The 21,964-nt window shown below is 37.0% G+C and overlaps 1 protein-coding gene across 5 annotated transcripts in view; it reads right to left on the bottom strand.

The window, feature by feature from the left end:
- Positions 1-21,964, bottom strand: part of SLC4A10 (solute carrier family 4 member 10) — a 117,165-nt gene that overhangs the window by 79,021 nt on the left and 16,180 nt on the right. For 4 of the 5 annotated variants that reach the window (XM_072418244.1, XM_072418241.1, XM_072418239.1 and 1 more), the window contains exon 2: positions 3,567-3,648. In XM_072418244.1, coding sequence (XP_072274345.1) covers positions 3,567-3,648 — 82 coding nt within the window. Of the gene's footprint in view, positions 1-3,566; positions 3,649-11,468; positions 11,929-21,964 lie in introns of those variants that run through there. The other variant, XM_072418240.1, reaches the window with a different exon arrangement.

The following is a 21,964-nucleotide window of genomic DNA, read 5'->3' as shown; positions in this document are numbered from 1 at the left end:
ATGGAATTTCAGTAGCTGAAACTTTACCCCATTAATTGTTTTCTTTCAGTAACCAATCAATATTTTGCCTGTGAGTACAAATGTCATTAGTTGACAATGTGAACATTAATTAATGCAACTGCATCTGAAATTAGCACTTTGCGTGTGTATTTTGTGTGCACATATATGAGAGCATTAGAGGTCAGTTTATAAGGAGGTGAACCGGAACTATATACAGTATTATAGCTTTTATGTTCTCTACATTGATAATAATGGTAATTAATGTAAGGGCTTTTAGGACTACATTTATAAAACAGGGAATCTGACATTCTCATACAAATCAGTTGAGAATAGTGGGATTTGTTTAAACTTCCTGTTGGCCACTTTTGCCACAGGTCACTGCTTTCGAAAGTAGCTGGGAAATTCAATGGGCTGTATGCCATCATTTCTACACTAAGGGTCAGAAGTGTACCACAATTACTCCATTCATGTCAATATGACATCCAGTTGCCATTTCAGTATACTATACTCTTAGAAGTCTGACTGCTAGGAAACAATCTTCTGATCTCTCTTTTTATAAATAGGCCCACTAAACTATGGGGTTATTTTATGACCAAATGACCAAAACATCAGTTTTACATGATCTTGCTGCTAAATGGAAAATCCCCACCTCTTTTCTATGTTGTGCCACATTTACAAGAGTGTATTAATAAATCAAATTCAACCTCAGTTCTGTTGCAAAAAATAAAAATGCTAGGGAACACTTTTTATGGAGATATTGTCATTACCACAACAGTACATTTTTATGCAAACTATGTACAAAAATAAATCTGTCCCTGAATTGCATTTAAGATAAATGAAGCAACAGACTAACAACAGGTTTTCATAAATGTCACCACATTTGTTATGTGGACAAAACTCTGTATATCTGCAGTGGAAGACCATGCTGATGGGTCAATGTTACTCAGCACTGACAAGTAAGTTCTCCTGCACTCAACCTATTCAATCTAAAGGGTTGCAAAAGTATGAATCACAGAGGGCAGAAAACTGCAATAGCAAGTAGCATGTCATATCAATCCCATTAGATCAGTATTTATAGGTTATATTACTGAAATATCATGGTAACATTTAAAAAATAACTCTAGGCAAACGTAAAACATCATAAACTTAATCTTGTTTTCATTTAAACCAAATTATCTCTTTTTTCTTAGTTTGGCTTATGTAATTATTTATACCGAGTTGCCACATGCAAGCAATCTGACAGATGTAATATAAAGAGGACCAATCATCATGAGGCATTTGGAAAATTCTCCATTCTTGAAACGTTATAATAGCAGAGCCTTACCGATAACTTGATGGGTTTTTTTCCCATAATACACCCAACACTGCCTATTTTACTCACATACCAATGACAGTTTCAACCTAACTGCATGTTGGGGGTACAGGAGGAAACCAAATTAGATTAGACAAGATTAGATCAAACTCATGCAAACACAAGGAGAAGATGCCATCTACTTACAAATAATGTCCTGTGCAGGATTTGAACCCAGGGCTCAGCACTGCTGGATCACACAGATTTTCCCATGATAGTCTATCTTATCCAGTCTTAGAGAGCTTTATTAAATCAGGCTGATTGTGTATCACAGTCCACTACAAAGATCCAACATGGAACTGAGCAAGGGGGTAATTTTTCCAGAAACGCAGCCTCTAAAATATATTGCTACTTTCCTTCTGCTATACAGCAATACAAGACATCATAGCCTATTTCAGCGCTGCTTTTGGTAACCATGACACATAATAAAAAAAATAAGATACAAAATGCGTTTAACACTGCAGGTAGTGAGGAAATTAAAATAATTTCTTTTTACTTACATTTTTCCAGAGTGCAGAAATTTCCTTTTATCATATAATCTTGGGCACTTTTAATAACAAATCATTTACATATGACATTTCAGGCTGATTGTACCTGTCAGTGCAAATTGTGGTGCAGAGAAGGCTATTTGTATAGGGTTTGACAGGTTCATTGTTTTTGTTCATATACAGTATGGATGTGTCAAAGATAATATGCAATGTGTGCAATTTACTCTAATGGAACTGTGCATTAAAAATATCAAAAACAGAGATTTCAAAATGTATTACTAATAAAATTGGCGCCAAGCTGATTTAATAGCTAGTACTAATGTTAGGATGTTCTCAACCTTAAAAAATACCATTGTGAGAAATATTGGATTCTGCTAATTGTATGTGATTAATAAATGTAATTACACTTCTTTGTATATCAATTCTATTTTTATTACTCAAGCCTTTATTTATGTTTTTCTTCACTCTCAGATCAAGTTGTTTAACAGATGTGGTATTTTAAAGAGGAACAGGAATTACCAAGTAAGATTAGCTGAGGATGTTTTACTATAGTATTGGATAACAAGAAGGAAAAGTCAGAAAGTTACCTTCTAAATAGGAATAATTACAACCAACCCATTTTATGCATAGAACAATACAAAAAGATCCATGTATGAGTTCTGGGTCTTGTAGGAGAGTGGGGTTTTATGGTTATTGGCATGAAAAACAAATAAAACATATATATACATATATATGCATATCAAAAATTTTATTATTTTTTTTTTTTGTTTTTATTTTTATTTTTTTTGTTTGGAAACATGTCAGAAACTCTCTAATTATATACATTTTCGCAGCAACACTTGCAGTCAAAGTCCAGAAGCAAGATTATCATTGGTTATAATGATTTCTGAGCTTCAATGGGTGCTACTGTTCCAAAGCATTTTGCAAATGTGCTTCATCAGAGGATAAAGAATCAGACAACCAATGGGATTGGTCCAGACTGGTTAGATTCACTTTTAGAGAGGTTCTATTGAATGTCTCTACCCAGATACTTGTTGATGGAGAAATGTAGACAGATTCCATTTTTTTCTGTGCAGAGTATGCAGCCTGCATTAACGTATTTAGTAAGAGAATTTCCAATAAAATTTACTTTTGATCTGTATATACTGTATTTGTTTGATGTTTTACATGCTAACAACCATTAAACCCCACTCCTCCAACCAGACCTTGAACTAATATATGGGTTTCTTTGTATTGAATGTCAAAGGATATACAACACCAGAACCAGACCATGAAACACAGAAGAGTCCACAAAAGCATTTAAAAATGACCGGACCCCAACCAGCATCTGCATAGAGAAAGGTTTTTAGGTGCAAATTCCCTGTGAAACTATTCCTACTTTAATCATTTTTTTACTATCAAAATGAATATCATACACCAATTTAAGTATTTGTGAAATACCATTAGAAAAGTCATTCCTGTATGCTTCTTCGATCTTTTCTGGTTTTCCATTTTGGGTGCCATCTATTACAGATTATTATTGCTTGCAATTTATTATAATAATTGGTCCTTTACATATAAAACAAAAACGCTAATATACTTGCCAATATAATTTTTATTATTTTACCTGTATTAAAATCTAGTTCCTGACATAGTGTTCAATATTGATGAATAACATGACTGATATCTATTTGTAAGCAATTCCCATTGAAATCCATACAGTACAAAGAAAGAACCTTGGTACCTACCTTCCAAATCTTCTTTTTCAAATTGTGTTTTCAGAAGGGAACGTGTTCCTCCTCTGTCAACTACTGCTTCTTCATCATTTCTCTGCAATAAAAAAAGAAAACCACAACTTAAGTGTAATAGCCTTGAATAATGATATTCCACCTAGTCATTCGTCTAACCTTTTACAGCAGTCTGAGCACAACAAATGAGACATCACAGCTTTTGCTGCAGATGAAACTGCTCCAGATTACAGCTTTGAGGACTAGAGCAAAGTGACCAATTTATTTTCTGAAATGTTTACACCAGAAAATTGCTCCTCCCTGGTCATACTGCCACAATTTCAGCCAAAATTTGACTTACTAGCTTTAGTTCTAGTATCATCAATCATCCTTAAGCTTAAAAAATGTAAAATTGCCAGGTGGTAGAAATTTTTGTCAGAAGAGACTTTTTGGACTTTTGGTGGAAGCAAGGTAAGTATCTCTGACACTAAAGCCCCCATGTGCCTAACTATTTCTCCTGATGAACAGTTACAGATACTCAGATATGGCAACTCTGTAAAATACACATATAATACTTACCATTAGTACCTCAGTTGCAGAGCTGGTTGCATCCTTAAAATGTCAGCATTCAACACCTACAAATGTGTGAGCACTACATCATTATCATGTCCCTGCAGATCTATAGGGAAATATTAATGATGTAGGGGCCTGATGGTGGATAGGATGGAGAGGTGTAAAAGGAGTCACAATGGGCAACAAAGGCAAGTATGCATAACACCCAATAGTGTTGAATTTTTTAAATTTGCATGGGAAGGTATGGCTAAGGTTGGTAAACTGTGGGAATGGGTTCTGAAAAATATGCCCCATCCACAAAGTAATATACACTACATGCTGTAAATGTTCTCAGAGATGGGGGGATGCCAGCGGCTCAACTGTTCTCTCCAATGGTAGCTTATACATACAATGGTCACAGGCATTCCTCTGCTGACCAGCATTAGCTGTTGGGAAACTGCAAATAATTCATTATTATGCATAGGAAATATACTGCACAGCATTTCATATGCAATAGAACAATTTTACTAGTTTCAGCTACAATAGATGGACAGATCAGTGTCATTAGACACCACTGTAAACCACCAAAACACTTGTATCTGTGCCTACCCACTTTATTATGTTCACCTTACTACCTGTACAGCATATGCATGCAAGCAAATCATAAATGAATGCATTGTATAATGGGACATGATAATCTTACCCTGGTTCAGGTTTCCTTTGCTTTAAAATACTGAAACATAGACATCCGTTGGTATATTAAAATTTGCACAGAAGGAGGCATAACATGAAGTCTTTCACAAAAAAATTATTTGCATCACTTTAAAGTTGGTATTTTAAATAAAAATAGGCCTTGGCAGAATTCTGTAACATTAGACCATAGGATCTAAAATATATCACATGACATACTGTAGCCGTGCTATCATTTTTCTGAAGCGAGCACGCCAAGCAGACAAGCCAAGCAATTTAGAATGTTATCCAAGCTGCTTTTCAGGCAGTCATAATATTCAGGAAGTCTGTCACAATCCATTACTTCTACATCAGTGCTACAAGTTCATGCTGTGGAGAATGGTCACAAACATGTCAGCGTGTCAAGGTCACATGATGTCATTTCATGCTGAGCTTCATATTAGGCTAATAATGTGTGTACATTACATTGCATCCAATGTACATCTACCTAAAGCCATTTTTTTCAGTTTCAAATCTTGTAGCTAATAGATAAAGCCTTTTGTAAATATAGAAGATTTTCCTTTATTTCCTGTCCCAGAGCACAGGAAAGAAAATCTGTTCAAAGGGAGAGGAAATGCTCAGGAAGACAGTTGTCATAAAAACAAGGGTCTTCATCAGTGGATTTCCCCTCAATTCCCATTCCAAGTACCAAATCCATTTTCAGATTCCAAAATACCAAAATCAGATCTGCTGACGCAAGATTAACCAAACCCAACTCATGTTACATGGGAAAGTACAGTGTATTTTACGGTGTACACAGGCTATGTGGTAATGATATGTTTATATGGAAGAATTATTTGACAATGTACACATTTTTTTCTAGCTTGTTCTTCCATTCATTAGTCACTGTATTAAAAGCTGGATGATTTTGCACATAATCTGTAATGGTCATTAAAGCAGACCTACCACTTAAAAAATGATGCAAATTGCCCTTGCTGAACTTTGGTCTTATGAAAATTGGCCTTAGACTGTGTTAAAGACATATGACTACGGTAGGGACATTAGATTGTGAGCTCCTATGAGGGACAGCTAGTGACATGACTATGGACTTTGTACAGTGCTGTCTAATATGATGGTGCTATATAAATACTGTGTAAAAATTATATATTGTAATATAAGATATAATGTATTCATTTCTGTGGTACTTAAAGGGAATAAGCTCTTGAACACATATGGTAAATGTATATTAGCCACTAGAGGGTTCTCACACTCACTGGTGTAGTTAATATCTGTCTTTCTCTTAACTATTAAAACGTCCAACAACGAGAGATTGTTTTAATAAGTTGGAAGACTGATAGACCTGCAATGTGATTTGCAGTAGTCTAGTAAAGCAAAAGAATTGTAAAGCTCTGTGATACTCGGATTATGTAATCAAATACAAATATGTGAGCAAATATGGGTACTTTCATGTTCATATATAATTATTTTTTATTAATATAGTGCACATTATCTTCCATGGTGCTGTACTGAATACTGATTACCAATTCATTACAAGGTTTTTATATACTTTAGCACACATTGATACAAATATTTATAGCAAATTATTACATAATACATATTTATCTAAAAAATGTAAAGAATAATAATTTCTGTAACATTTTCCATTCAACCAAAGAATAACGGGACACTCTAGGTAAAATAAAGAATGCTATGAATTTGACTGCACATGCCTAGAGCCCCTGGACAATAATCTGGCACTTTAGGGCTGTACGAGTTGCTGTCATCACACTCACTTCTACATCAATACACACTCAGTATTTCTCTGTGCAGAGAATACCTGCAAGCAATCTTTCTGAACATGCCCCGCTTACTGATCACTGAACCAGAAGGAAAGCAGCAACAAATTATTGCAAAAAAAACTCTAAAAGCACTACATCTACAAAAAAAAATCAGTTTGCAAAACAGTTCCTAATAGTCCGATTAGTTACATATAAGTAATCACAGATTTGAAACTGAAACCTTTCAAAAGAACCTGTATTTATGTAAGAGATATAGTTAAAGTAAGAATTATTTAGAGCTCTATTTTTAAAACAGGGAATCTGACATTTCCTCAGACATTCTCTGGTGGGAATCAATTACTGTCATTGAAACACTTGGAACTCAAAGATTCCAACAAGAAAATACAAGAGGGAATGTCCAATTCTCTGTTTTATAAATGGAGCCTTAAAGAGAGAGCATTCATTTCAACATCAATCTTCTCATAGGATGATATGTGCATTTAACATATTTAAGGCATATTCACATGTAAAAGTCCCCTTTGTGTAGATATATAAAAACCCTAAAACTATTGTTGGGTACCACCACCTAGGGTGTGGTGTCAGCAGCTCCAACAAACTCAAAGATGTCAGTGACCTTTTCCAGCAGCCTTTCTTAACCTTTATACCCCAAGAGAACCCTTGAAAAAAATGTTGGGGCTCTGGGAACCCCTGATTAATTAAAATTAAGTGAAGAATGCCCCCAATATTGTTATATTCAAAAAATAATGTCCTTCAAGAAATTGAAAAGGTCACTGGTGTCACCCTACTGGCTCAGCCTAATGGCACTAAACCTAGAACTCTGCAGGAACCATCAGATGAGAGGTCACTTAGTCAATGCTTAAGGAAACCCTATCACTTGGAAGCACCTTAAGGTTCCATGGAACCCAGGATGAAAATGTCTACTCTATAGTACTCCTCTGTTTCTCCATAGCATTTACATGAAAGTTATATGGGTAGGTGAAGGGAGCAGCGGTGATGCTGGGCCAACAAAGACAGTTATTAGAAGCTTGAAGCAGGAAGGGGGTTGTGCTGGGTTATTGATTCTCCCTGCAGTAGTTGAATTCCCTAGCAAGTCCAGAGACACAATGTAAATCAATACCGAATTATTTGCCAAATGTAAGCTTTAAAAACTTTTTGTTTTTATTTTGTGCCTTTACAAAGGAACTGTTTACCAAAAGACCAAAGGATTTTTTCTTCTGTCCTTCAAGTCCAAGAATTTCACAAGCCCAAAACACAATACAACACCGCATTGGTGTCATCTCCTGGCCCTCAACCTGCAGATTGGACAATGAAAGAGAAACACTGATAAATCTGGAAAAATGCAAGTAATTATAACAAAGATTATGTTACTAATAATAATTTCAAAGGTTTGCTCAGTTTTCCTTCAAAATAAAGAGGGACTAAGAGTGGGAAATGGAGGTGAACACTGCAAAACCATTTTAGTAAACATTCAACCCTGCAAATTTTTAAATGTCTTATATATTATATCTATTATGTATAAAAAAAATAAAAGATTTTGACAATTCCGATATGGCCAGTTACATTTCACTAATTGTATGTCCCAACATAAAACAGAGTCCATATTCATGTCAGTAACTTTAAAGGAGCTCACAAACGTTGTCCCAACCATGGTCATATCTCCCTGACATAGTCTAAGGTCAACTTTTGTGGGAAAGCCATGTAACCTATCAGTATATCTTTGGGATATTGGAGTGCCTGGAGGAAACCCATACAAACATGGAAAGAACATGCAAACTCCATACAAATAGTCCTGGGTAAAATTCAGACCCTATTGTTGCAAGCAAGAGCCTTGACCATCATGTTGCCCACTGTAGTTTTGTATTGTTCACCTTTAAAACATCTGTACTGCCCACCCATTCATTATTTTCTTAAAGCAGAATTCCAATGCTTAAAACCTACCCATTCTGTGCTCCTGCAATCCCTGTACTGCAAGGGTAATGGGTGCTCATTTTTGTCTGGGGAGTGCAGGCAGCCACATTTCAGGGGTAGTTTTTAAGTATCCCTAGCATTCAGCTTTAAACCAAACACTGGTCAACACTTTTTGTTGTTGTTTTATAAACAACAGGGCAGAGATATAACCTCTGTCATGCTTTTGCTGTCTATGTACCTGTTAGGGCCACTGTGTCCCTCTCATTGAACAGGAAAATGCTAGCTGGCAGGGCTTAGCTATGAAGTTAGGAAAAGTCCAGCTTTTACGCCTGTGAAACAAAATCAAAGAGGAGCACAGAAGACACTATGCTATTTAACCTAGGTAACAGTAGTCCTCTATTGGTATCTGCTCTGGGAGAGGTCTTTCACTTTTGAAGTGTTATGGGTGACTCAAAAATAAAACAAATATACTTTACTATACATGTTTAGGCTACAATGTGCCCTATGGTATTAGAGTCTCTTTACCAATCAGTAAATGAGTAATTAGTCTTTAAATCAAGCCCTCGCGGACTTCAGTAGCTGCAGAAGCAATGAGTTAATAAAGTCCTTTTCTTAACATCTCAGCTCATACTGCTCCCTCTCCCAAAGCTCCTTCTCTGTGTTTACATTAGAGATTAGTAGACATGATGGCTATTTTCACATGGACAATCGATTTGCTGTACGGTTATAGCTCCTGGATGCCCAGGTATAATTGCTAGGCACCTGGGAGCAGCTACAGGCTTTTACTGGCAATTCCAGCTTTATTAAATGCTTAAAAACTGAGTTTAAGAAGTATAGGAAATAGAGACATTTATTTTGCCCTCCACATACTCTACAAAAAAAAATAAAAAAAATGTCAGTCTTGTAGAAAGACGGTACAGTAGGAGAGTGACCTGACAAGCTGCACACTGAGAAAAGCTGAGTAAATCAGAGTGGTGACAAACCTGCAATCATCCTAACCATGCGAAAAAGAATGCTTTCAACCATTCTCATTACATTTCATTACAATTAGCGGACCTGGCAGTGTTATAACATGTAAAAGCTGGTGAACCGCTGCCATACTGCTTACGTAACTATGGATCTGAACATACCTGAATGCTGAGTTATTGCTGGGAGGGTACATTAGTTGCATTGGGAAGGACATGGATAATGTTATTGCTTCTGCAATGATTTTTAGGGATGAATTGCCCTACAATACCTGCAACTATTGAGATCAGTGAGGTTTAAAATTGCAATACAGGTTGGTAATGCAGAACTCTACACTAAAATGTGCTAATTCTTCTGGGTTAAATGATAGCCAGCATCATCCAACCAACTTCTTCTTAGCCCAGGATATCATATATTCACCCCTTACCAATGACTGAACAGTGAACAGACAGTGAATTGATGAACTTAGTAAGCACACTGATTTTTTCATTGTGCCAGTTTTCCCATCTTCCACTCTGTGCTGCACAGGGACATAAACTGTATTTATGTATTCAGAGCTGCATTCATTTGAATTTTTAATATCCACCAGTATTTACATATACATAAGCATATGTAAATACTTCAATGTCCATGACCTGGAAGCTGTTACATTTTAAATATTAGCATAGATCTCATTACCCAACATTTTAGTAAACTAATTTTAAATAATTTTCACCATCTGAATGATTTAATTGTTACACTGCCACTCCATTGAAACCCTGCTTAGCACTCCTTACACTGATATTAACTATGAAGCACCAAACAGTCCTATACACATTGTATAAACCAGTCCTATTGGAAATGGAATAAAATAATTTTTCTGCTTTTCTGCTAATTATGCTACCCATTACTCAAAAATAAAGAATAATATTTGACTATTTCCAGTTAAAAGAAGTCGATTTTGTACTTTACATCTATTCTGTTGACTGAAATAATAATTCTTGGTTGCCATGGGGTTACTGTACCTTGCTCTGCCACAACATTGTGCGTATTTCAGCATATACATGGAAACTATTTGACATTTTTGTTCTATATTTGCAAGTCATTACTGAATCCAAGGTTTATTTTATATTTCTTATACTTAAGTAACCTTATTCACTAGCCACTGATGCCTATTACCATACCAGTCACATATAAAGGTAACATTTTTTTTAAGCCGCAAATGTTTTAATCATGTGGCATTACAGCTCTTTATGTGACTCTTTGCTTTTACTTTCATACATATGACACATGAGAATACAGCTGCTCTAAAGATATTTTTCGATCATGGCGGGGTGCTGATACCATGACCTAAATTCTGCTCCTGAATTGTGACCTCATGTTATTTGATTTCCAACTGGAGCTGTATGAAACCAGTTTTACATTCCTATTGTTATAATCATACAGAACCATTAGCTGCCTATGAAATGCAAATCTCAGAATGGTCCGTTGACACCTTGCCAGCATGTTGGCAACCATCTTTGGGAGAACTGCAAGAAGGAGGTAAAGTGAAACCATGCTTTGGCCCCCTGACTGGGGAAGAACCAGAAGTCTCAGCATACCATGCAACTTTTTGATCTTCCAGTTAGGTAAGAACTCTCATTCCAAGCATGTCTATCATACCTAAATAACAATTTATCCCTTTGGTCAATGAGAAACTACAAGTTTCAGTAGTTCTGCGTTCCAGAACTAAAACGCTCAGAGAGAACAACATACCTTTCCAGACTGGAGCAACTTCAAAACCCGAAATAATATGCTATCCTTAGCCCCTACCTCTTAAAGATTTACCTGTCCAAAAATACCCCTCCAGCTATTGGCCTTGCAAGTTAGAAGGAACGCAACTTGTCCCCTTAACCCTCACAGGTAAAAGATCGCAGCTTTCACATAGGTGGTAGGCCTTATCTGCTCTTGGGGGGGTAGGTGGTCAAATCATCAAACGCCGTTAACCACAGGCCAAAAACCAAATACACAACAGCAAAATATCAGTCGAAGATGAACCATAAGGCCTTACCTGGTGACAGAGTGCCTGGAAAAGCTCACTGCTTGCAGACAGCATGGCTCCACCACTCACGGAAACCACTACAAATTCTATTTATTATCTCCGTCCAGTATCCAAGACCCATTTATTTCCCCATTGTTATGTGAAAGCATAAATGGAAAAAAAACAAAACAAAAACAAAAACGTAGTTGTTACGCGATTGGCTTTAGCAGCTCTGTGCTGTGCAGCCCCCCATATCTGCGCTGTTGTCACACTAATGCTATCTGAACAAGCTCAGCTTAGTGCCCAAAGCTATTCAGCTTCGGCCAACGAGAGAGCATGTCGCATCTTTCAAGCTCATCACTGTCACGGGAAAATCCATCTTGCTGCCATGGATTTATTTCCATTCTGTCTCTGCAGCCAACCAAAGGAAGTCAAGAGTCACCGGGAAAAATGTGCACAGGAAATGTTAACCTTTCTTTTAGGATGTATAGAATATTACAATCACGGGATGGGGCAAAGGCAAAGACTGGCTTGGAATATAATATAAATATAAAAGTAAAATTATAGCTCCCCCTCCCCCTTTGTCTTTGTACGTGGTGTTCTGTCACAGCCAAGCTGAATGGCGAACGTGTGTATGTGACAGATGCTTGCTCCTGTCACATGGACCCTCCTCCTCTCTGCATCCCATACTGTTGTCGATTGACAATGACTAACAGCATGTGTCACTGATCTGAAAGAACTCGGCTGACAGTCTAGAGATATAGACAAGCTCATTCTATAATGCAAAGAGCAATGCAAAAAACAGAAATAATAATCTCTTTGCAACGGGTTAATGGAATTTACGGACAAAATCCTAAACTGTCCCAATGGCACCTGAGAATCTGGATAATGTATTTGTTACAATGTTACATTGCAGTGATAACATTCACAAGTAACACATAATGGAGCTGTAATTTCTGCATTCATGAAATTTTAAAACATGATATTATGTTATACTTTTTTCCTTTTTCATTAAATTCTTTAATCTAATTGAAAGAATAGATATGAGGAAAGAATACATAATCAAACATCCACTGCAATCCTGACTACAAACCCAACCGAATGATATACCAGATATACGCATGAGGTTAGGATATTATCACTATTCATATTGTATATCATAGATGGAGCAATACCAACAAAAGGAGGTGTAGTTATTTAAATAAAGAGCTCCCCGCGTTTCAGGAACATACTAATATATATAATAATAGCAGGGATGGTGTGGACAATGCAGCAACCCCTCATGATAAATCATTTTATGGTAATTGTTATTAACAGAAAGATAATTTCTGAATGAGTGCTGTAAATTACTGTACATTGCACTTTGATTTTTTTTTGCATTATTAGGTAGGCCTATTAACCAAACAAAAAATCATGTTGCAATGCTTTAAATATTTTAAAGGAAAAGTAATTGAAAGGCAAATAGTGGCTTGGAAATACAGTACTGCGTTTTGTGCTGATTTAGTAAATAAGGTGTTAAAATGGTTACAGATATTTTTAAATAGCATCCCAGGGTCTGTACTTTCATTGATGCCACATCCCAAAATATCAAAGAAATAAAGTTTTGCAGTATTCGATATGACTAAAAAAAACGTATTTGTTTTTTCTTTTGATGTTCACTTATGCCACTTAAACATCCCTCTTTAAAAATGTCTCCTTTTTTACCTAAGGTGTCAAAATTATTCAATGTATTTATGATTCTGGGTTTGACATCTGGGATATACAACACATTAGGCCCCCATGTCACTCTATAGGTTTAGCGTTTCCACTAAATATATAAACCGAGCATAGGAACTGACTTACTGATCATCATACAATGTAATGTCCAGGTAGATATAAATGGCACAAAATCATACAACTCAAAAATCTATTTTTAGGTGTAATTTGTACAGCAGAGGTCAGAGAACATGAGGGGTAAAAAGCACAATGAGCCAGTCTGGTTTAGCAACCATGCAAAAAGGAGAAGAGAACAGGGAAAGAAGCTCACCAGTGCGCTGCTTTCCTGTCCACAGTTCCATCACAGAATGGGGGTGAAAATGAAACTGCAGCAAAGAAAGATTAGATCCCCTCTTCCTTTAAACTAGGTGCTGTAATTCTAATGAATGGATAAACAAATAAACAATTCCTTTGGCAGGAAAAAAAAACTTTTTCTTATATGATTATTGTTAATCTGTGTGTTTATGTAGCCTTTTGGTCAGAGCTCAGCTTTAAGAAAACGTATGGTGAAGAATTGACATTGATAAAAGGATGCAGGAAAGGAGGAAGTTTCCTTGTTTTGTTGATAAAGTTGGAAGTTACCGTGGCTCCCATGTTATTCTGGGAGGGACATCTCTTAATCCCCTCATGGTGCCTGCACGTATATGACAGTACTGTATTGCTTTATACTTTTCAAAATGACAGGTTCACTTTGAGCTGCAATTGCTTAGTCACACCTATAACGTACAACATTTGGACAATACAGATGGCAAATGTCTTATGACTCACACACATTGTACTGCAGTTTCCATTTGAAGTCTCCGGTAATTGGATTGACAGCTATGTAGGTGGATTTCAGCACCATGAACAGCAGCATAGAACATAAGTGGACAACTCCAAGTAAAAATATACAAAAGGAAATGATATACCAAAAAATCTAAGCCCATTTTTTAAGCAAGATTATGAAAAACAAGTTGACAGTGAAAACCAGAACCTGCTATAGCCAATGAGATTCTAGAACTTGCTTTTCTATAGCAGCCATAGTACTTAGTACATAAGAAATGGATTGATTGGTAAGAAGCTAGGGATAGATTGGAAAAACAAGATATCTCATTCTGACTGGTTACAGTGGCCCCCTGCATAAACTGAATACTTAAATATGTGCTTAGGCACAAGTGTTGCTTAAGATTGAGTTTGAAAAAAATTCCCATTGGTTTACCTTACCAACAGTTTGATTGGCAAAACAAACGACTGTGGGCACTTTGACTATATGGAGCGATGAGCTGCTACCCACTTTGTACATGGAATGAGATTTGGTGATGTAATTCCTATGTTTCTTACTGTTCTCTTTGCTGGAGAGAATGCTGAACATGATGACTTGGAGCAAACGAATCTCCCTGCTTCATTATTCCTGTATATTTGTGCTTTCTGAACCTTTCTGGCTGCTGCTGAATTATTCCGCCATCTGTCATCAGATCACCAATCATTAGAGAGGCAGGTTTTGCTACTTCATCATGACAATCACCTCCACACAAGACACTGATAAAGTTCCACTTTTGAAAATACATGATTAGGCTCGTCATTATTGCAGAATGGAACAAGCCATGTCCTTTCTGCAAAGATCTCTCCTACCTGCCTAATCATTCTGAATTTATGGCAAAAAAAGCTGAGTTGCACAAGAACTCCCATGTGCCTGCACGTAAGTTACGTTTTCCCAGCCAGCCTTCAAGACAGCCAAAGACCACAATAGGAAGTTAAGAAAAAGATAATGGTGCAGGTGAATATTGCAGGGTTTAGTTATGTTTTAATGATGAATCTTTCTTGTTTCCAGTGACAGCACATGGAACGAGTGTTGTACGCACACAACTGTTCAGTTCCATGAGGTGGACATCCTCCTCAGCGTCCACCTCCATTTGACATGACTATATGATAATCCTCACCTGGTCATTTAGTTATCTGCCACAGCGGATCACTATGTCACATTGGAGGACTACTGTACACATGCAAACATTTTGTATGAAACAATAAAAATAATTTGTCCTAGGGGAGAATCATCTAGTCCGTGTATATAGCATAAAGTGGAACTAAACCAAAATTAAAATTGTGACCAGGCAGATCCCTCTTGCAGAAGGAACAGAGAATGTCCCATCAACAATAAAATAACCTTACTTACCTAATCCACATTTTTTAATTGCATTCCCGTCCCCAATTTTTATAAGCTTTTTAAGACCGTTTGCCTCTGTCTGCTTTTTAGGGCACCGCTTTCAAAGTTCAGGTCCTCTTTAAGTTTTACTTCTTTTTTACAGAAAATTAAAACAATTCCATGAGTAATACCTATTCCTTTCTACAGATAACCACTGACACTACTACACAAATTTCAGGTCAATATGTAACAGAAGGTTGGGAAAAAAATGCACACCGACAAATGTTAATGGTCCCATTGGAAAGCTGGAGATTAATGAAGTGGCTTTTAAACAAGTCCCAGTGGAGAACCCATATTTCGAGGAATCCCTGGTTTTGACAGGTGTGTTGATGGATGCAGTTGTGCTTTAACAACGGTAGTAATGCTTTATTCCTCTCCTTTTACTATTCAGACTACAGTGTTATTGAAGTAACAAATAACATGGCATTTTTTATTCTGGTAATATGTCTCTTTAACAGGATTTGGAAACAAAATTCAGCCAGCTAGATTTTCTGCTGACTAGTGATAATTATTTGGGTGTTAAAATAATTCATTAAAGTAGTGATTAGTGGCATGGAATGAATTGAGCTTTGCTTTCTGCATTTACATAAGCCACAGATGAAGCTAGCAATAACTGGCATCAAACCCCTAAGCTGTGAAATACCCACATTCAGATCTGTGTGCTGCAAACGTGTTTATACAGTTTAAGGTGAGCTTGTCATTTTGTAATCTGTTTTTGGAAATGCCAAGGTGCCCTCTACTCAGATGGGTTCTGAGTGTAGTAAAAAAACAGAAAATGGCAGGCAAAGGAAAATGTGGATATAATAATTATAATATAATTATGTATATGTATTTAACAATAAAAGATTATATTAGTCTCAGACCTAGACCCAAAAAGGATGTATACTGTCAATAAGGGCATTTCCAAGTATTAGCTTTTTCTTTATACTTTAATTCAGGTATACATAATATAAAGTATGGTGAAACGATTGGTGTTGCAAGGGTACCATTTTTGTATTTTTAATTGACCCAATCCTGTGGTTTGGTAGTAAATGGTCAAAGCACTAATAATGGCTTAGTTATAACAATCAGCAGCAAGAAAGGGACAAGAAAACAAATAGAGGGAAGACAGCAAGGAGAAGAGACAAAGGTGGGGGAAGAAATGACACACTTATCAATTTCAATTCTAATGGCTAGTGTTGCCCATGTTTTTTTTAGGTCATGAGAAATTTACACAGATATTGTATATACAGCCTGTCTGTCCATAGATAGATTGCTTATAATGTTCCAAAGACTCAGGGTAGCATGATGATGTTATGTTTAGTGGCATCAATAAGACTAATTAGTTATGGACTGCAGTGACGGATTTTGACTAGTATAGGGCACCCAAAAGGGTCATATGATGGAAGTTTTTATAAAGGTAAATGACAGGGAGTTTACTGGTAAACTTCCCTATAAAACGTTTCCTCGGTATGCTTTTGTACATCCAGCAACACTAGAACTCCAAAATCAAAAGGTATGGCATTAACCAGATTGCCAAGGGCTTTCTGGTTTTGATCAAGATTTACAGAGAAACAGGACTTGGAAAATATATTTTCGGACATAACTGCTTATGGCAAGGGCTGGGTTGTAAGACTACTTCAGGAAGTATTATGCAGATCCATTGCCTTCAGTATGGAGGGGAGCTGACATCACTCTGACCCAACCTACGGCTTCTTCAGTGGTCCAAATATGTTCAGTAATTACATAAAACATAGCCCGCTTAATGCACTCCTGTATCTAAATCCAAGTTGGTAAAAACTTGTCTGGTTGACTACATCTACACATTATTGTCCCTTAGATATGAATGAGATATTGGGCCTGATTTCACAAGGCTCTGCAAGATGAGAGAAGATAGACTACCATGGGTGAACCTGGTGATCTAACAGACATTGGGCCACTCTACAGTCTTGGAGAGCTTTATTAAAACAGGCCTATTGCTCGTGCAGCACAGGTGCATTCATTTAAGTCCAATGGATATTACTGCAAAAGCATGGGCAACGAGGTTTCAGATTTTTACCAGGCAGGATATATACATCACAGAAAATAGACACCACAGGTGATATGGTGAGAATGAGAGATTCTACAAAGAGGACCGGGTGGGAAGAATGGTGCCAGAACCGCCTACTATAATTAGGCTCAGATTTGCAAACTAGGCATGGATCTGCTTGTGTGTCTGGCCTTGTCAGAAAGCAAAGAAACAAATCATCACGTGTAAGTTTAAAATATAAAAGAAAGGTCAAAAGAGGATGCAATAAACATAAGGCAAGAGAAACAGAACTGATACATTCCAACACAATGGCTTAGGTCATCAAAAAGGATTTTTATCTTCCTCAGGTTCCACAATTTATTTCCAGAAAATCTAAACATAATCAATATAAATATTACTTAATAATTCACCCACTATAATAAAGTACACAATAATGATATAGAGGTTAGAAGGACGGAATAGATACTATTTTTATTTTACTATTGTAGGCAATGGGGACTATCAGAAGGCCGGCTTACAGATACATTTTATCTATAACTTTATATAATGGCAAGGTTGATGTAAAACATGTTTGTTTAATATTTCCCTTAACAAATTTAGCTTATTTTTTAGGGGTAAAATATGGTATATTTTGATGATGTTTTTTTATATTTTTTTTAAAAGCACATTTTAAACATGTGTTGAAAAGTTCAATGTATATCAAATTTCCAAATAGTTATTTATTCATTAAAACACAATTATTCAGGGCACAGTTTCTATGCACAATTCTTTAATGAACATGCTTATAGACAGAGCACAGGGATAACCCAACCAACAAGCCATTGCTCCCTTTTTGTCCAATCACTTACTGAGATGACTTCTAGAATGCTTAACCATCATGCAAACTTCAAAGAAGTCTAGAATATGGAATTGCAGTCCTGTAAGAGGGTTTGAATCTCTAAATCACTGTTCCTGGACCTTTTTAACATCAAGCAATAACGTTCTGGTCTTCAGTGAACCCCTGCTAAAACTACTCACAGCTCATAGTACATTAGTGTGGTGGTCAGTGTGTCTTCAACATTGCTGGCCGGTGGGGAAAAATGTTACACACAGATATTCAAAAAGATCATTGGTATCAGTTAAACTGACCTGAGAGGCACAAACTGCTCATAGCTCAAGAAACACCCTGCACCTCTTGAGGAACCCTAGTTGGGAAACATGGCTCTAAACAGATTACCAGTCCTATGAAAGGTTGAATGAATAGGATAATGCTCACATATCATATCATCAATGTGACAATGCACTTTATTTTATGTAATTAAATGTTACTGAGTAGTTTGTGTTTTATTGGTTTTCCTTTACCAGTTTAGACCGTTTATAACACTGCAGTAAATGAGTTTCCTTTTAGAAATGTTTTCCTAGATTTTCTTGGTACTGGTAAGATGCCAGTTTTCCTGCACAAGGAATTTTAATTCTCTCACACTGGTACATGATACTCATTAAACACTAAGCAAGATCTATGCGGGTTTCTTCAAGACAAATCCGCTTTAAATATTAAGTTATGTTCATGGCCCGGGAAAGCTGGAAGAAATGGTTTGGAACTGTACTGCTGCAAAATCAAAAAGAAAAAAGTCCTCCTTTCAGTATGTTTCAACTGAAACCCACTTTTTTATTTTCCCTAATGTAACATCTGAAGGCATTTTTCAAACAATAGGTTTAATGCAGAGTTTAATTTACTACTGGGCCATGATTTAATTTTACATATATTGTATATCTTAGATGGCACACTATCAGCTTATCAATGCATCAGCTACACTGAGAAAGCCAATTAACCTAAATGCATGTTTATGGAATGTAGAAGAAAACCGGAGTACCCGGGGAAAACTTGACCCTGGCCGAGATTGGAACATAGGACCCAGAGCTACAAAGACGAAAGTGATATCTTCTGAGCCACCATGCAGCGCATATTTAAACATTCCATAATTGCTGATCCTGCCAGACATCTTGTGAGCTAATAAATTATTGTGCTCCCTGGCCCTAGGACCATTATCTGTCCACAGAATACCACTCCCCTGTTTTGCAGCTCTAAAACACTTCGTGCCCTAGGCTGGAAACACTCCTTTGCTTATACAGTTCATTCATTGAGCTTTAACACTCAAAGGCAAGGCCCTTTTTACTGTCAAGATCACCAGGTGAAAATACTGGAAGAAAAGTCTGCAAAAGAAAACAAATGCAGCAATATCTTTTAATATTTTCCCTGCATTTACAGGGGATGGGTTCAAAACCTGGAAACATGATAAAATTCAAGGAAATTCTAACATTAAGGGTATTGAAAGCAAGCATGGTTTCCAGATGACAATTGCAGCAGGTTAGCTTTGTTCACAGACAAAATGTTCATGTTTGACAGAATTTCATATCTAATTATAAATGGATGTGTGATTACTTTTTCTGCTGACGTCCCTTCTCCAACGTCACTCTTTGATCCTGGCTCTGAACAAACGCAAACATCTGCACACTTAACTGTTAATGACCTTGATATGCTTTTAGCCTGCGCCTCTTACTGTCTATTCAACATCCTATAGTGCATGGAGGATATTGCAGACTGTCTACATGGAAGCACAATATCCTCCTGTACACCCGGAATCGCTTCATACCATAGTAACAGCAGATGTGGCCTTTTGTGCCACTGCAGGATGCTTGTAGGTGAACTGGATATTCTACGGAGAATGACTGATGCAGCTAAATATTACAGTACATTTTGCAATGTGACAGGGTAGACTTGTGTTCAATGGTTGCATAAAGCTCTGTGAAGGCAGAACTACACACAAAAAATGTCCAAAGCCATCCCTTCCCCCACAGACATCTCCAATAGAGAAAAGCATTGACCTCAGATCAGCAGCATCTAGCCAAGTAAATATGAGATAAAGCAAAGCTGAAATTTAAAGCTAACCTTCAAGCAAAAGGCTAAATACACAGCTGGAATAAATATGAGAGCTGTTTTATCAACATTTACATTTCTGACGGTCCATTCCTGAATTTACAAGGACTGGCCAGATGCATGGTCAGCCTGGTGACCTGACTTTTATTGGCTGTGGTTATGTGACAGCTAGTTCACCTCCATGCCCGCAGACTGTGCTTGGGATGCCAGGGATTTATTTGTATCATTGCAAATTTATCCTTCTACATTGGTGATTTGCAGCTAAGCCCATATAGGTAAAATACATTTGTAGCTAGCGATTAGGGTAAGTTCACATGGACTTTTGTCAACCGTACCGTTTACCATTCCTGAGTGCTCTTTCTTGAAATGCTAGGCATCTAGAAACATTCAACACCATTTCTAAAAATTGTTTGCCAGCTTTTGCTGAAGAGGTTGGATGTGGTTTGGGGGCAGACCACCCTGAGATGCATGCATTGCTCCCATTCATTTCAATGATAACCCAGATATTAGGACAGTTGGGGACTGGCTGGCAGTGGTGAATCACAATTACCCTTCTGTCTAAAACTGCCCATATGAACTTAGCCAAAATCTCTCAAAAATTTTGCTTAGCCCATAAAGGTGCATTAGGAGCGACTGTGCAGGCAATCTTGTTGCTGACATGAAGCTCTGTAGAAATTTAACTGTTGGGTGTCTGAGCTAAAAATAACTTAGAAAAAGTACCAAATAAGTAATTCAGCAAAAAATATATAATTTACTTTATCCCTGAAAAAAAAGATGGTCACTGTAAATAAATTGCCCATGTCCATGTCTCATTGCACTCCTGAGTGGTGCCTTGGATTCGCTCTTCCTGTCTTCCTCTAAGATCTGCTGTACCAAGAACTAAAGAGGCTCAAACCTAATAAATTACCCACTAGTTGTATTTAAAGATCTTTATTGCATTAAGAGGCCTGTCACCCTATAACTTTCATTATTCCAAGCACAGGCCAAAAAAAAGCTTTTTTTCTTAACTTTCCTACAAACCAAGTTGATCAAGCTTTTCCATTGCAGAAATCTGTCCCCCAAACTTCTTGAGGAACAGATGCTTCTGGAAGGATCTAATCAATGGTCCCCCACAGATTGCATTGGTTTCTTTTTCCGACCATCCAATAGCTTACTAAACTACTCCCTTTTGCCTAAAAGTTGTATTAAAAAAAAAGTAATTAATAGTATGTACCATGATTCAGATTTTATTTCTAGACATTCTTTGCATTTTATTTAGAAATGTGTGCACAAGATTTCCACTTGTTTTCCCTAGCATAGTAAGTCCAATGGTTTTGATAATGTCAGTGGTTGTTGGCATTTTGTTCCCCACAGAGAGTGATACTTTCATTGTGCACTGGACGTGGACACATTAAAGTTATTGTCCCAAATCTAGCCAGCATTGTGATGTTTATGGGCAATCGTAAACAGCACAGATGTTCAAAAAGGCTACACTCCATTCAAAATATTAAAATAAATGGCAAATAATGGGCAACATTTTAATTTTCCTTACCCTTTCCTCCAGCCCCACTCTATGACACCCTTCACGGTTTTGTTTGTTCTTACCAGACGAAGCAAGATTTATTCTTCTCAGTCCTCCGTCCAGATACCTTGCCATCACCATCCCTGTGTTCATTGGACTGCTG

This window comes from Pyxicephalus adspersus, chromosome 7 (genome assembly GCF_032062135.1).
Source record: "Pyxicephalus adspersus chromosome 7, UCB_Pads_2.0, whole genome shotgun sequence".
Classification (NCBI taxonomy): Eukaryota; Metazoa; Chordata; class Amphibia; order Anura; family Pyxicephalidae; genus Pyxicephalus; species Pyxicephalus adspersus.
Note: the sequence above shows the minus strand (reverse complement) of the source record. Positions and strands in the feature narration are given on the sequence as shown.